The 15850-nt window shown below is 37.7% G+C and overlaps 1 protein-coding gene across 1 annotated transcript in view; it reads left to right on the top strand.

Moving 5' to 3' along the window:
* LOC111506637 (uncharacterized) overlaps positions 1-15850 on the top strand; it is a 46478-nt gene that overhangs the window by 764 nt on the left and 29864 nt on the right. Inside the window, exons 2-8 of the mRNA XM_074182837.1 lie at positions 3272-3465; positions 6244-6463; positions 9311-9528; positions 9952-10063; positions 13250-13410; positions 13545-13772; positions 15295-15450. Coding sequence (XP_074038938.1) covers positions 3295-3465; positions 6244-6463; positions 9311-9528; positions 9952-10063; positions 13250-13410; positions 13545-13772; positions 15295-15450 — 1266 coding nt within the window. The 5' untranslated portion in view covers positions 3272-3294. The remainder of the gene's footprint in view (positions 1-3271; positions 3466-6243; positions 6464-9310; positions 9529-9951; positions 10064-13249; positions 13411-13544; positions 13773-15294; positions 15451-15850) is intronic.

Below are 15850 nucleotides of genomic sequence, written 5' to 3'. Positions count from 1 at the left end.
AAATTTTACAGTTCTGCAGTTTACAGTTACAGTTTACAGTTCTGCTGAAGAGCCAAGCGGCTTTCAAAGCACCAATCTGTCCTTCCACCTCCCCATGCCCCCTCCCGTGTTGAGTGACCTGAGTTGAAATCTTCCCCACACGGTTAATGTGTGAAGAACATCCCAACTCGTCCATTCACCCCCGCTCCTACGGAGCGGTCCTCAACTTACTGATGGGCACTTCAGCAAGATTGACATTTGACCTTCTTTGGTCGAAAGTCTGCCTCTAGGTGCTTATACTTTCTGATCTGTTGAATTGTTTTATCATGACTTTCCTAACTGAATTATTGCATGGGGTCCCCAAAAACTAACCGGAGGCGAGTGACTTTTTAATCGCGAACGAGTGTTGTTTCTCAGTGAGTCTGAAAAAGAGATTAATTTGAACTGGTTGAGAAATTTTTATACTCACCAATCTATCCTGACAGCAACTCTCGGGGGTGGTCTTTGGTTCTACTTCGTTGGCCTCCTGTGTTTGTCCCTCTCTCGGAATCTGGGGTCATCCCTGTTTAGTGCGTTATGTAAGTCGCTTAGCGCTGGGTTGTCGTGCGCTCGAATTCTGTCGAACGTATCCTCTACGTGTTTCCTCATGTATGCGTCCACGTAGTTTATGTTCAGTTCTAGATCCTGGTATATGTACCTATTCGGTACATATCTTGTAGCGTTTACGGCGGCCCTTACGCACGCGTTCATAAACGACTGGATCTGTTTTCTGTATGTCGCTGTGCACTAGCCTCAAGCAGTGCAGGCATACAGGATTATCAGTAGTACTACGGCCTTTATCATCAGCAGCTTCACTTTCAATCCCATTTTGCTTCTTCGACCAATTATTGGTAACTAGTTTTTGTCCGCGGCTTCGCTCGCGTTAAGATGTGTTATTATTGATTAGGTATAGTTTTTGCGGCTTTACTTTTGTTTAACGTGTGTAAAAAAGTATGGCCTACAAAACTTCTTTGTACGCAATATTCTTAACTAATCTGTCATTAGGCGCTAAAATTATCAAGCTATTGGGTGAACAATGAGAGAAACAATGTTCTCTCGAGTCGATACCCGCAAATTTGAGAGTTTTCCCCTGAGAATTGTTTATTGTCATGGCAGAGCAGACTTTTAGGGGAAACTGTAATCGTTTAAATTCGAATGGGATATCATTAGGTGTTAATGGGATTCATGGTAAGAATACAGTTTCCCCTTTCGCACACCCAGTTAATAGAGTGGCTTCCACTATATTGCGATGTAACGCTTTCACTTGCAGTCTCGTACCGTTACAAAGTTTTGGTGGTTTTAAATTTCGCAACAACATAATTGGAGAGCCCACACGCAGAATAAGCTTATGACAAGACAAACCTGGCGGTTTCAATGAATTTAAAAATTCTACAGGGTACTCAGTAGCGTCATCTCTATTAACCACAGTATCAATCGAAGTATAGACCTTTTCTTCGCCTTCAACCGACATGAGCAGGATATCGTTGATAGCTGCTGCTTGATCGTTCTTTGGAGTATGGCACGCTCACATAACCATTCAATAGGCTTGTCATGTATATGAATAATGTATGGATAAACTTTAGACAGCAGTACTTGAACCGTAGTAACAACTGTGCACAATTCTTCCGGTATGGTTATCATTACATCAAACGATGGAAAATCACCATTACGGATTTTAAGCAGGAGATCTGAAAATCTAACAGCAGACTCATCTCCGCCCAAATGTGGTCTCATATTTTTAGACAGCTTAAGAATATTAACTTGGGGCTACAAATTAGATTTCTCAATGCACGACTTTACTTCGTCAGCTCTGGTTTCTTTTGGCACCACTGGTAGAGTCTGCCGAAAGTCTCCGGCCAGCAAAACTGTTACTGTTAATCCTTTGTCTAGGTTGACCTCCAAGTATCTAGCTTCGTTGGTCCACGGAATCTCTTGTCCGTTGAAGATGACATTTCCTTTCGGGTGTACCCTCCTCCTGGTAAACAGTATTGCCTGAATCTTGTCAGGGTTTATACTGATCTTCCACTGGTTGGCCCATTCCTCTAATATATCTACCTGTTGCTGCGGGTATCTGGTGACGTGCGCTTGGCTTGTTGATCTCGCCAGCAGAGCTGTGTCGCTCGCATAGAGCGCCAACTTGTTAAAATTGTTCTCTGGCTTGGGCACATCTGCTGTGTATACCGAGACCAATCTGTTATTAATACGGAGACTCAACAAATGGCATTTGGTCTGGACTTCCAGGTAATGAAACTGCCAATTTCCTTACTGTATAGGACACTGCAAGCGTTATGACTGAACACTCAGACTGCATTAAAAGTTTTAGACGCTTGAAACCTATTACTGGGCAATCATATATCCTTGAAAGTATGACTATACCGAGGATGGCCTACGTTGCCTATAAGGCCTCTTTACAGGTCATTGTCTTCGGAACCACCATATCCAGAGACTGGGCAAGTCGAAAAATAGTGAGTGCCATCGTCGTTTGGAAGATTATAAAACAATAGAGCGTATGTTCGAGTTTGGCACATTTCCATCTGACCTGGCCACCAAATAAGCTAATCTGCTTCAGGAGTTGAATGTTCTGTCACAAACAGAAGTGAGCCACAATAAACCCTCACGAGTTGCAGTGGAAGGTCAAATAAAATGACAGACTTATGACCTACATACCTATGTGCAAGACCATTGCAATGATCATGAGTCGTAAAGGTATCCGGTAAATTATTTCGGTAATATTTATTCGTTCGTTCGTTTGTTTGTTGGTATGTTCATTCGTTTGTTCGTTGGTTTGTTCTGTAATACCTAGCAAACGCTATGTATGTCAATATATATAGTCTAGTTCCGACAATAGATAGATTTCTTTTGATTCAGAATTTTAAACGCCGGTCCTGTGCCTCATACAATGTAACATCTTGGCCAGACCGTGAGAGTGTTTATATAAAAATTCATCTGCGTGTTTTTGGCCAGAGGCAGAGTAATATATATTCGTCACGTAGCTGGAGCTGTCATGGGATATACATGACCACATCAATTTCCGGATCTTGAAATCTATAGATTGCAAGCTAAGCGAAATAGGGCTTTTCGGGTGATCTTATTCGCGCGTGGGAGACGGTTATCAAGAACGGCATGATAATCAGCAACTGGGAGGAAAAAGAATCTCCCGGTCATGATCGAGGAAGGGTTCGAGAAACTGGTGACGAGGGACCCGTGATTTCTATCTTGTAAAATTGTACCAATAAATCCTTTTTTTTTTCAGATAAAATTCCAAATTCGTTTATCATGGACCCTCTCTTCAAGGTTGTATTATTTGTACTGAAAATCTTGAGAGTGATTCTTCGCCCTTTAATAGTTTACGCATCAAGAGGAAAGGGAAAAATTGTACCACCACTCAGAAATCGATTACTGGAAATAAGCGCCACTGATTTAGCTAGAAAAATTCGCAGGAAAGAGGTGAGTTTTCACTTCAATTTGAAGAAAAACTTGAAAACTTGGACGCTTCTTTGGAAATGCTAGTGATTAACGTAGAAAAAAACAATGTTGGAAAAGTATAGTACAATATAACATTCAATATTATTCATTTAAATACGAGTATGAGAATTGTAAACAGCCTTGACGAACGAAAGAATATGTTCATGACATGCTAATTGAATGATCGATTAAACAGAAACTTAGCAAAACAGGTATTTAATTAGAAATAAAAATAACGATCAAGTAAAATGTAATATTAGATCTAAAGTGACGAATCGGTTATTAATAAAAAAACAGTTAATAGTTACAAACAAGTTATGTCATTTTGTTTTTGAAAGACGAACCTTTATAGAACTGCAGCTTTTTGATATTCAAACCATTGGTCTTTTCCACTGGTAAACTTGACAACAAAGAGGTCGTGAACTTTCGACTTTGTATGACGTTGAGTGTCTATGAAGTCTCAAGATTCAGATCTTTTTTTCCGTTATCCATGAAAAATCAGGAATGAGGCAGCTGAACGAGGTGACCAAAACTCTGTCACCGAGTTGAAACCCATTCAGTAGCAACCCCACATACAGCTACGAAGCGATAAGCCGATGTAAGGATTATTTTTTAAGAAATGTTGAAGATATAGTCGAAGTAAACGATATTGTGCACTCTTAAATTTGGAGGCACTCTCAAAGACCAAAAAACCAATACATAGAAATGAACCGGCAGTGAACTAGTCCACGTCGACTGTAGACTTGGCGATTCGTATTGGATAATATCCACTAACCGAGTTTTATGATTGGCTGAAGGGTCAAAATATTAAATTTGAAGTCATGTTGACGAATAAAAATCGGGGAATGCGGCCTTGGTTGTCGTCGTCGTGTTCAGTTCAGGAACTGATTGCGATTTGAGTGTTGAAATTCGATATTGGTGCAGTTAAAATCACTTGAAATTTTTGTTATCTGTTCAAAATGTGGCGTCCTTAGACAAGTCCTAATGGTAATAACAAGTGATAACAACGCAGACTTTTTCCAGTGTAGTGATTCCAATAGCGATGGTGAACAATGCGAAAAAGATATACCAGTGATGCATTTGAATATTGAAACGCAGAGAATATGTTTCAATGTATATAAGAATCTACATCTCAAGTTTGGTTTCAAGAGAAACGATGTGACACACGCGATGTGACACAGGATTACCAAATCTTTTTAGATATTCATCTAATAAAATCATTAAAGAAAACAATATACGACTGTTACAAAAGCAATGAGATTCCTAAAACTGAAATCATAAGGAAGAAATTGAATACTTCCGGCCATAACGAGAGGTGCTGTGACTAAAGTCTTCAGAATTGGACAAAGAAACTTGGATTTAGATTTGAAATAATGAACAAACGTCAAGCAGGTATGGAAAGCGGAAGAATAGTGGAATTGCTTAACAAATACTTAGAATAAATAACTAAATAGAGACTGATGGTTCGAGAATGTGTACGCCTAACATGCATGCAGACAAATGATCGTGACTAATTATTGTGCATTGCAGAGGAAGTAAAGGATGAGTTATGAATTCTTTGAAATTATGTGGAAAAAAACTTGAGGAATGCAATGTTGACTATCATGAGAACATGGAAGCTAATATTTTCGAGAAATGGTTAATAATCAGAAAGTATTTATCTATTTATCTTTTGATTTTCATGGAATTATTTTCCAGCAGCTTGGCTGCATTAACCTTTGTCGATTTTATATCATTTCTAAAAACATGTGGATTCAGGTTAGCTTCCCAAATTTCTGCTACCGCAGTTGTCGGTTGATTGGTGAAATCACCAACACTGACATAAAAACTTGGCAAGTTGACTTGGGTGTCACACCAATAGGTGGTTCCACTTATGTTTCACTTGCGTTTACGTCAGTTATTTTCATCAAGTACTTTTCTGGTTTTTCACATTTTGTCTTCAATCAAAGACCGCCTGCCCGGTACTGACGATGCCCGATAGGCTGAAACAGCTGTCTACCGATGGCTCTTAAATTGAAATCAATATGGGAATGATCAGAAAGTATTCATCTATTTATCTTTTGAATTTCATGGAATTATTTCCCAGCAGCTCGACTGCATTAACCTTGGTCGATTTTATATATATATATATATATATATATATATATATATATATATATATATATATATATATATATATATGTGTGTGTGTTTCGGGCTTTTGGCCCATCATCAGTATGGTGCAGCCAAGTGTAAGGATGGGCAACACTTGGTTACCAAAAGATAGAAATACAAATGCACGGAGCCACCAGCAGGAGCCAACCGCACATTTGTGGTTTCAGTTGATAGATCTTGTGTTTACTATATCAAGACACTCAATAACTTCCATATTCGTATAATTTCCTGGACCCGGATATCACGAAGGTAGCTATAGCTGCCTCCGTGGTGATTTTGACAGTTTTCTTGTAAACACAAGATCTATCAACTGAAACCACAAATGTGCGGTTGGCTCCTGCTGGTGGCTCCGTGCATTTGTATTTCTATCTTTTGGTAACCAAGTGTTGCCCATCCTTACACTTGGCTGCACCATACTGATGATGGGCCAAAAGCCCGAAACACGTGTCTATGGTTTGCCACGATATCGTTTACTTGAACTATTCCAGCTCAGCCAAAAGTCTGAACTGTGCCTTCCTTAGGTGTAAATTTAGGGACTAGAGTTAGTAACGTGTGAAACACCGCACACTTCGGGGGATTCATCACATATTTGATTTTTGTTGTCAGTTATCCAGTGAAGAAGTATGCAAAGCCTACATAGAACGCATAAAAGAAGTGAACCCTTTTCTGAACGCCGTCGTCGAAGACAGATTTGAAAAAGCTCTAGAAGATGCTAGAAACGTCGATAAATACCTGAAAGAAAGTAATTTGAATGAAGAAGAACAGGAGAAAATCAAACCGTTGTTGGGCGTTCCTCTCACTGTCAAAGAAAGTTGTGGAGTGCAAGGTAGGATGAAAAATATTTTTATTTGATTTCAGAAAAGTAGTAGAATGTATCTTCTCACATTCTACTTCAATTAAAAATACTCATAAGAACTAGAGTAAGAATATTTTAGTCAGTCTGGAAGTATCAAATTTTGATAACACGTAAATTTAACATTTTTTGAAAAATTATATACTGCACTATTCTTTATGTTCTCCAAAGTGATGTGCGGACTATCACAATCTAAGTCAAAATATTTAGAACGTTCGAGGCTACTTCCTCACCTGAGGTACCTCTGATATTCGTGGGCACCCAATCAAAGACTCCATCAAAAACTTTCTGCTTACATTTCACCACCAGGTTACTGTTCAGCGACATGTCCCTTGTATATGTTTAAAATATGTTTTTTCGTTAACCAGCTGTCGCATCCCTACGAACGACAACTTTCAGAAGTCGAAACTTGTGCGAGCTAAGGACTAAGGTCTTACTTTTTAACGTGTGACTCCTGACACGGGTTAGACGATAGCAAGTGAAACATCGATCGTTCAGCCTGCGGCTTGAACCACCGACTCACACAATGGTCGATTGACTGAGTGATTAAAGAAGCCACGTCGAAACGCCTTGCTACCGAGCTACCTTGCAGTGGTTAAAGGAGTAATACTAACATTCAATCGTTGCATCTATCCTTTTTCCGCTTCACACGCATTATATCCCATATACCTCCAGATCAAACGAACAACGAGGGTCTGCTGGAGAACCCAATAATCTTGGACTGTTCGACACTACTTCAGAACAGTTGTCCCTATAGCTGAACAACGGGAAAATTATTTTCTGCTAATGCTGCTACCACATCAGCATTATCCATGCTAGAAGTTACATCATCAATATTCTCTCATGGGATGAGCATGTTGAAATTATTGCTAAGATTGTATATTTTATTGGTCTCTCAGTATTATGGTCTCTCAGTATTATGGCAATATTATGGCAATAATTCGAAGACCGGGCAGTTGCGCAATATCACAAGGCATTAGAGTTATCACTTCAAAGAACTTGAATCTTGTGTCTGGTGATAAATTCCGTTGCCAAACTAAGTTTTTAATCGAACCCGATATTTTTGCTTGCTTGCACTTCATTTGAGAGATACCTTATTGATGAAGTTCTCTTTCTCGAAATTATTTCCTTATCTGACTCTTTGAGAGTTCATACAAAAAATCTGTGACCCAAAAAATCTTATCCTCGAGGTCAACAATTTCCTCATTTCCTTCAATTCCCTTATGAACCGCAGCCCTCATCAAGTATCCTAGATTTCTATCTCTACTAGTCGTCTCGAGAGGTTTTTGCAGTTCCAAGTTAGTTTAGCTTCACAAAGGAATTGGCACTTTGACCAAATTCTCATTGTAGAAACTCTTTCCCCGTCTGATTCTTTGGAAGTTCACACAAAAGAGGTTTTAATCCAGAGAAACTACTCTTTCTACTTCTGGTCCTTTTGGAGAAACTGCTCCTTCTTGTTCAGGTCATCCATTTTTTTTTATTTCCCCCATCTACCTTGAGAACTGAAGCCTTAATCAAGTTTATTGGATTGCTATCTGTACCAGTGTGTTCAGAAGGGTTTTGCAGTTCCAAATGAACTTGCACTTCAATTCGTCACCCATCTAGCTCTTTGCGGGTTAACACAAAGAAGGTTTTGAACCAGAGAAACCTCGAAGTCATCAGTTTTCTCATCCTTTTTATTCAAGCACAAAACACAAGCACTACAGAAAAATTCTCAAGGCACACTAGGAGCGCTCTTGAACTGGAGCTCTCATCAAAGTTACTGGATTTCTATCTCTGCTTCTCGTCTTCTCAGGAGAGTTTTGGATTTCCAAGTTAGTTCAGGTGAATGGTGAATGAATCAAAACTTTCGAGCAGCTGTCAAATAAAATAAAGATTTCTGTCTTCATAACATACAGCCTGAAATATTATGGAGATGCTTTCATAGTGTTCAAGGAGTTTGAATCTTCTACGCTGCACTGTTTATCAATCTTGGTACGTCCAGAATATCATAATAATGTGTTCTCACCCAGCTGCGGCTGTTTCGATGCGACTGTTCATGGAAATTTCCAAATAACCTCAAATAGTGCTTAACTAGCATAACATCTTTCTAAGTTTCGTCATGGATTCCATTGAAAATCTAGAATCTGCATATACTTGCACACATTCTTTGCTTTCATATCTACTGTGTGGTCAATCTTGAAGACACTGATTACTGCTTCTTCCGTAATTAGAAGAAAACTAAAGAATATTACTGGAGTTTTTTTCCACCACCAAACTGTTATTTCAACACCTCGATCATCTTCAAGAGGAAAATCAAACCAGTTCAATCTTCCTCTTGAAGATAATCACTTGGCGATCGAAACACGTGTCGAGGTGTTACAATAACGGTTTGTTGTTGGGAAAACGCGCGTGGTGTGGAAAAATGTAGTTCACTCCAGAAGATTCTGTTGTACTTACGAACAAACAAGTAATGTTGGACGATTCAGCATTCACTATAGCAACTGTGCAACTGTGGCAAACGTAGAATTAGTCCGTATGATTTCCAAACAGGCTGATCATCATACTTTCTCCAACACAACTTTGAATACTATTTGGTATGACCCATAAATCATTTCAAATTTTAAACTCATCACAATTCCTTATATTCTTCGGCATAACCAGTTTGCCTCTGTAGCTTTGGAGATAATATTGTCTATGTGGTTGCTCCGAGTCAGTATCTGGCCGATGAATATTCCCACACAGTTGCAAACTAAAGCCCAATCACAACGCATTTATGTTTTTGAAATTCAAATTTTCTCTTCATGAACACCTGTATATTGAACCAAAGTTACTTTCCAGAAATGGAGCAATCTGTAGGCCATCTACCAAGAGCTGGAGTGAAAGCTGAATCTGATGGTGAAATAATTTCAAGACTGAGAGCAAGTGGCGCTATTCCTTTAATAGTTTCAAATACCCCTGAATTGTGTTTGTCTGTGAAAAGCACCAACTTCATTACTGGTACAACCAATAATCCTTTTGACACCACATGTACAAGCGGTGGATCATCAGGAGGAGAGGTAAAGAAACTTGAAAGAGAACTCAGAACCAATAAAATAAAACTTCTGAGAATCCAAAGTTCTCTACACTCTTGGACAATGAACTCTCAGAACATCTACCATTCGATTCAGATCTCAGAATCGAAAAACAAGCACTTTCTCGATCACCAGAAATGTAATATTTTTTTCGACGCGCGTTTCGCCATCCAAGTTGGCTGAAAAATTTCCTTCATCTCCTGAGAAAGCCAACTTGGTGATTGGGAAAAGTGATTGTTTTGGAGGTTCCAGATTTATCGTTGATTACATTTTAGGGTTTCACTGTTTGAGAATTTGCGGGTTCAGGGTTCAATTCCTGGTTTGAATATTCAGAAGGTGTAAAGGTTCATATTTGAAGAATTCAGTATCTAATAGTTGGTTTAGTTGGTGATCAACTGTTGGTTTCAGGGTGCTTTACTGGGTGCTGGAGCATCAATTATTGGAGTTGGTTCGGATATTGCAGGATCCATCCGAATTCCAGCTTTTTATAATGGTATATATGGACACAAACCAACTCCAGGTGAGTTTTGAGTCCTATAACTTTCATTTACTCACCCAACCGATGTTTGTAAAGAGTATTTTTTTCAATTTCAGGAGTGACATGGCAAAACTGACTTTTCATATTTACAATAGAACTTATATTCTAAAGTAACTGATGTAGCTAGAAAGTAAAGTAAGAGAATGACGTCATGATTCTATCTGATCTGATAGTGCTTCAAGTTGGATACTTCAATACCTGAAGATAAATAATAATAATAATAATTCGTTCCCCATCCACAGGCTCATACATGCTAATAAGCCTGATGTGGTCCTTCTCGACCACCAGAGCAAAATGATATTTGTCGTGGAGTGTTCAGCTCCTGGCGAGACGAATATCGTCAGAAAAGAGGAGGAAAAACGGATGAAATATCGAGATTTTCTCTTCGAACTCCGCAGACTCTATCCAGATCACTCTGTCAAGATGGTTGTTCTGATTATTGGAGTCCTTGGTGGAATAATGTCCTCTCTACTCTCGAATCTCAAAATCATACCGGCTTGCCGCAATAAGGCAGAAATCTTAGCCGCACAGATGCAGAAGGCTGTTATTCTTGGCTCACTGCGCTTGTTCAGGGCACATGATTCTCGGACCCAATGATCACTTACCCCACGGTGTGGGGAGTGATCATTGGTTGATAATGCTGGCACGCCCTCCCGAATGTATCGGGGCTTCGGGGGATAGGGCCTGACCAGCGCACACTACGGTGAAATAATAATAATAATATGCTTTATTGCCCAAGAAACATCAGGTCTCATTGACCTATTATAGGGTATAAATAATATTAAAATAGTCAACGACATATAAAATTGATTAAGGATATCATACAATAAAAAAATACCAAAAAAGTTTAAAATGTTCAAATGCAGTATACCATACTTTGTCTGTTTAATAAAAAATACAGTTGGTCAGGTAAACGATTGAACATCTTGAGACCATTATAATATATAGAGTCTTTGACTAGAGTAGAGGCTGGTATGGGTGGTATGGGTAGGTCGTTAGATTGACGAAGGGCATAATAATTGGAGTAACCGCTAAATATCAATTTATGTTTGTTAATCAAAACCGTTTGTAAGATAAAGATTCCAAAAACTGTCAAGATTTTATGTAATTCAAATAGCGGTTTGCAGGAGTCTCGACTTTTGACATTGCACATGAATCTTGAAGCCCTTTTCTGGATAATGAACACCGTCTACATTTGAATTTTGCACATACTCTCCAGAAAGGAATTCCATACCTTTAATGCGACTCAACAAGTGAGAAATAAACCGATTTAGCGGCAGATAAACCAAGATCCTCATAAGTTATTCTCAGTGCAAAACACCCTGAAGCTTGCTTTTCATTGAGGGTTACAATGTGATCGGCGAATATGAGTTTATTGTCAATTATTACCCCCAAAAATTTAGTACCAGGTTTGTTTTCAATTATCCTGTCCGCGTCCTGTGTTGGTAAAGGAATGCTGTCAATGAAGCAGCGGAATGATATTAAATTTGTTTTAGAAACATTGAAAGACAGCAGATTAGAGTGGCATCACTATTATATATATACTTATATATATATCTGTAATTATAATCTCGTGGAGATTACAAGAAGTTTTATCACGCCATAATATTGGGTAAATTTTCTTTTATATCGATAGATTCTAAATCGTTTATGTATAGCAGAAAAAGTATCGGTTCCAGTATCGAACCTTGTGGTACGCCTTTTTTTATTTCGCGTTCTGATGAGGATGATGAGGTTTTCACAATATGACTTCTTTCTATGGGGTAATTCTCGAACCACTTCGAGTAATACCACGGATGCCCTAGTGATATAGTTTTTTTAGCAGTATTCCATGATCTACAAGGTCAAAGGCTCAAGCGAAGTCACAGAACACTGCTGCTGACGACTCTTTTTTATTAATGTTTCCATAAACGTCCTATAAGAAAGAAAAGGTAGCATCATGGGTGTTCTTTTTTTGATTGAAAGCCGAACTGGTTATTGCTGATGACACTATTATTATTTGAAAAAATTGTCAATCTTAATTTAACCAGTTTCTCTATTAGCTTGCCTAGAGTGGGAATGAGACATATAGGAAGGAAGTTTGAAGAATCACTGAGATCACCACCTTTGTGCAATGGAATAACTATTATATTTTTTAGTCAGGAAGGGAATGTTCCGGTCTTAAAGGAACGAACGCTGGAGCATTAAATGTGGTATCCAGAAGGTTAGCAAAGATAATAATATCAATAAGTGATGAAGCCCTTGCGTCTCAATCAGTGTTATTATTAGCAAATTATATTTAGTGTGTGAATTGAAATGGTTACTTCAGTTTTCTCTCCAGTGAATCGAATGTGCAAATATGCTTTTTCTGTTAACGAAAACATTGTTATTCTCAAAGTACATCACGCTCTCATACCCCTAAAGCATTCTTATACTGTTGTTACTCTGTGTTTGTAAACGAAAGGATTTTCCAAATCATTGATATATCAATTTAAGAATGATAGAGAAGATGGAGCTTTGATATCATCAAAACCACCTTTAGGAAAAACTGTGCTAGTTGATGAAAACTGCATACTTGCAATCAGAATAACAGTACATTCATTTTATTTAAATAAAGAAATACCGGCCCTGGACAAAATAATGAAGGCCTTGCAAGTATGTTTCCAATGATAGGTAGAATTGTGGAAAACTTTTAAGGAATCAAATTTCAGCTGGAAAAAGAAAACAGAAAATCGCTCTTGACAAAAATGACGAAATTATTTGCTGGAAGAGACATTACAGGTTTCATAAATCAGCATATTTCAGCTGTGGCAAATCAAAACGAAATCACAATATTTTGTTAGCGTTCTCCATTTATGATGAGCATTTATTACTCTTTATTATCAGGAAACAGTGTATAGTTTGGCTAGTTTCTAATCATCTAGTTGTAAAATTCTTTACTTTCTTCCATTATCATGTTGCCAGCATTAAATTTCCCAACAAAATTTCAGAGGCTCAGCTTGCTCGCAACTCTTGCTGTAAATACTGTTCTCGTGGAGTACGTACTAGTCAGAAGTAATTTTCCTCTCCCACAAGGTAATTTTTTTTGAAGGATAATAAAAATGTGACAACTTAATTCAGTATTTATTTTGGCCTAGTACCTAGTGAATCACCATTACAATTTCAATAAACTTTTCATTTCCACTTCAGGAGTAGCGTCGATAAAAGGACATTATCCTTATTGTCAAGACGTGAAATATGCAGATTTTCTCGTTATTGGGCCAATGACCAGATACGCACGAGATCTCAAGTTGATGATGGCAATAATGATAAATCCAAACCAGAAATCGAAGCTAAGGTTGCAGGAAGCAGTAAGTTTTGAAAATAGGCAGGACGATCGACTTTATCAAATTTCAAATGTGAAATTATGTTTTTCCAAACCGATTTTGTGGCATGCTCTTCAACCAAATTGATACCAGTTTTTGAATAAAATATTTATTTTCAGGTTGATTTGTCCAAACTCAACGTATTTTTCATGAGAGATGCAGATAATTATGTACTGCCTGGTGTACAGGAAGAAATAAAGAAAGCTGTTGGAACTGCTGCTACATATTTGAAAGAAAAATGCGGGTCACACATTTTTCCACACATAAAGATGCCAGTTAAGGACACGACCAATGTTTGTGCTCAACTTCTCTATTCGATAGAGGATATTCCAAATCCGTTGAAATCAGTGAGTATAGTAGATACTAATACTTCTTTTCTTAAAATACTAAATACAAACGAAGAAATCGGCCACAATGGTTATGGTATACCAGAAAAAATTGAAATATATAAAATCAACTTCGGAAAATGTTCATGTGGAGATGCTAAAAATATCAAACAGGGGAAGTATAAATTTGAGTCTAATACAAAATATATATATTCTTATTTCTGAAGGATGAATACTACCTTGCTGTTCACCAAATTGACAAGAGTGATTTCCATACCTCATATCTGTTAACCCACTGTCCTTATTAGATCGTTTCGTTAATTTGAAAGGATCTGAAAATTCCTTTCACTTCACCACAGTCACCATGAGATGTTGCGAAGTTCCTTGAGACACATCAAGACCGGATATCCCTCAAAATGATCAGTCTCATTGACTCTTTTTTGACGAATCACTTCATCTTTCTCATAAACTCTATCATTACCAAATGGAAAGATGGAAAGATGGATTGTTTATTCCTCTGACTAAATATAACTCCCCTACAGTCTACAGTCATTTCTGACCAGAGACCAATTGCAGTTCTCCCACGATTTTCTGAAGTGGTGGAATTGATACTGAAGATCAGAGTAATAATGATGTCAATAAAAATCATATTACAACATCTGTACAATCAAAATTCGGACCCCAACATGGTTCAAATTGAAAGGGTATATTTTTGGAAAATATTGAATTTTGAGAAAGAAAGTTTTTGGCCTTCTACTCCTCCATCTTGATACAAAAAACGTGGGAATCTTCGAAAGGAAGGAAGAAACCAACCGTTAACTAACAACGATCTTTTTGAAGCTGTGGAGGATCAGGATGTGACTGTTTAGTACTTCTAGATCACTCTTGGTCACGAGACATTATGTGGCAAACTTGTCTACTTTGATTATTTTGGAAAGTACTGTTGTTGTGGATGCAGTTTTATCGGATGCTCAACTGGTATCAAAGGGAGTGCCACAAGGAGCCTTCCTGGGATTCTTGCTTTTCAACTCGTATGCCTGTAATTTTTATCTGTTTGTTAAAACATACAATATACATTACTATGCGAACGACACGCAGTAACATTTCTATTTTCTGCCTCGTGATTCTAGATGTGCCCAGTCATATATCAATAAAGATCTTCAAGACATCTTTTACATTTTTACAGCCCATAAGCTCAAACTCAATTCTAAGAAGAAGAAACCTAAAAAGAACCGAGAGCTCCCCAACTCCACTTTTCAAGTACACGTCGAAAATGAAATACTTTTGAATTGCACTTTTTATGGTAAATAAAGACGTATTTTTATTATTGTTAAAAAGTTATCAGGACAGTAACTGATGACTATCAAATTAGCGAAACTGTCAGTAATGTCCAAGATAATCATTCAATAAACAGCGACTTTGTCTCAACTTGAGCAACTCTCTGTCTTTTATCATTCATGAGAAGTCTCTCGAAAGTCTCAAAATTGAACATCTCAGTGGCAGCACAGTTATTAACTTTTTCTGGTACATTATACTGTTTCAGGATGACTCCAGTCTAGAGATGGAATTTCTTAAAGGCTTATTCGGATTTTCAAAATACACCACTCATCTCACATTTTTCTTAATTCAGAAAAAAATCTTGAATGCATGTGTTAATGATCGTTCCAAGCAGTGCATTACATGGGGTGATACAGTCAAAGTAAGTATTGAATGATTAACCGAATAACTTCACGAAATAATCATTTTGCTTCGTTTAATTACTTGAAATCTGAAAAATTTTAGATTTCTATATCTTCAACCATTGGTTCGAAAAAAAGGAATTTTTTGGGTAAAGGGTTTTCGTGTAGCTCCAATGTTCGGCATCAACTGCTATAAAATTTTACTGAAAGACACTTCATCAGGTGAGATATTGATGATTTTACAAAAAGAAGGATATACAGGGTGTTGATTGAGTATGTACCATTAATTCAACAGACGATTCTTTAGGTGAATTTAAGACGAAATGTTCATATAAACATGGGTCCGCAAATTCTTCGTTCTCAAGATACAGGGTGTTAAAATAAAAATTAAAAAAAAAGTTATTCGTAAATATCTTAAAT

Source organism: Leptinotarsa decemlineata, unplaced genomic scaffold, assembly GCF_025532065.1.
Source record: "Leptinotarsa decemlineata unplaced genomic scaffold, Ldec_3_MD MMD2_tig00026330_RagTag_RagTag, whole genome shotgun sequence".
Classification (NCBI taxonomy): Eukaryota; Metazoa; Arthropoda; class Insecta; order Coleoptera; family Chrysomelidae; genus Leptinotarsa; species Leptinotarsa decemlineata.
The sequence above is the reverse complement of the archived record's forward strand: the minus strand, read 5'-3'. Positions and strand labels throughout refer to the sequence as shown.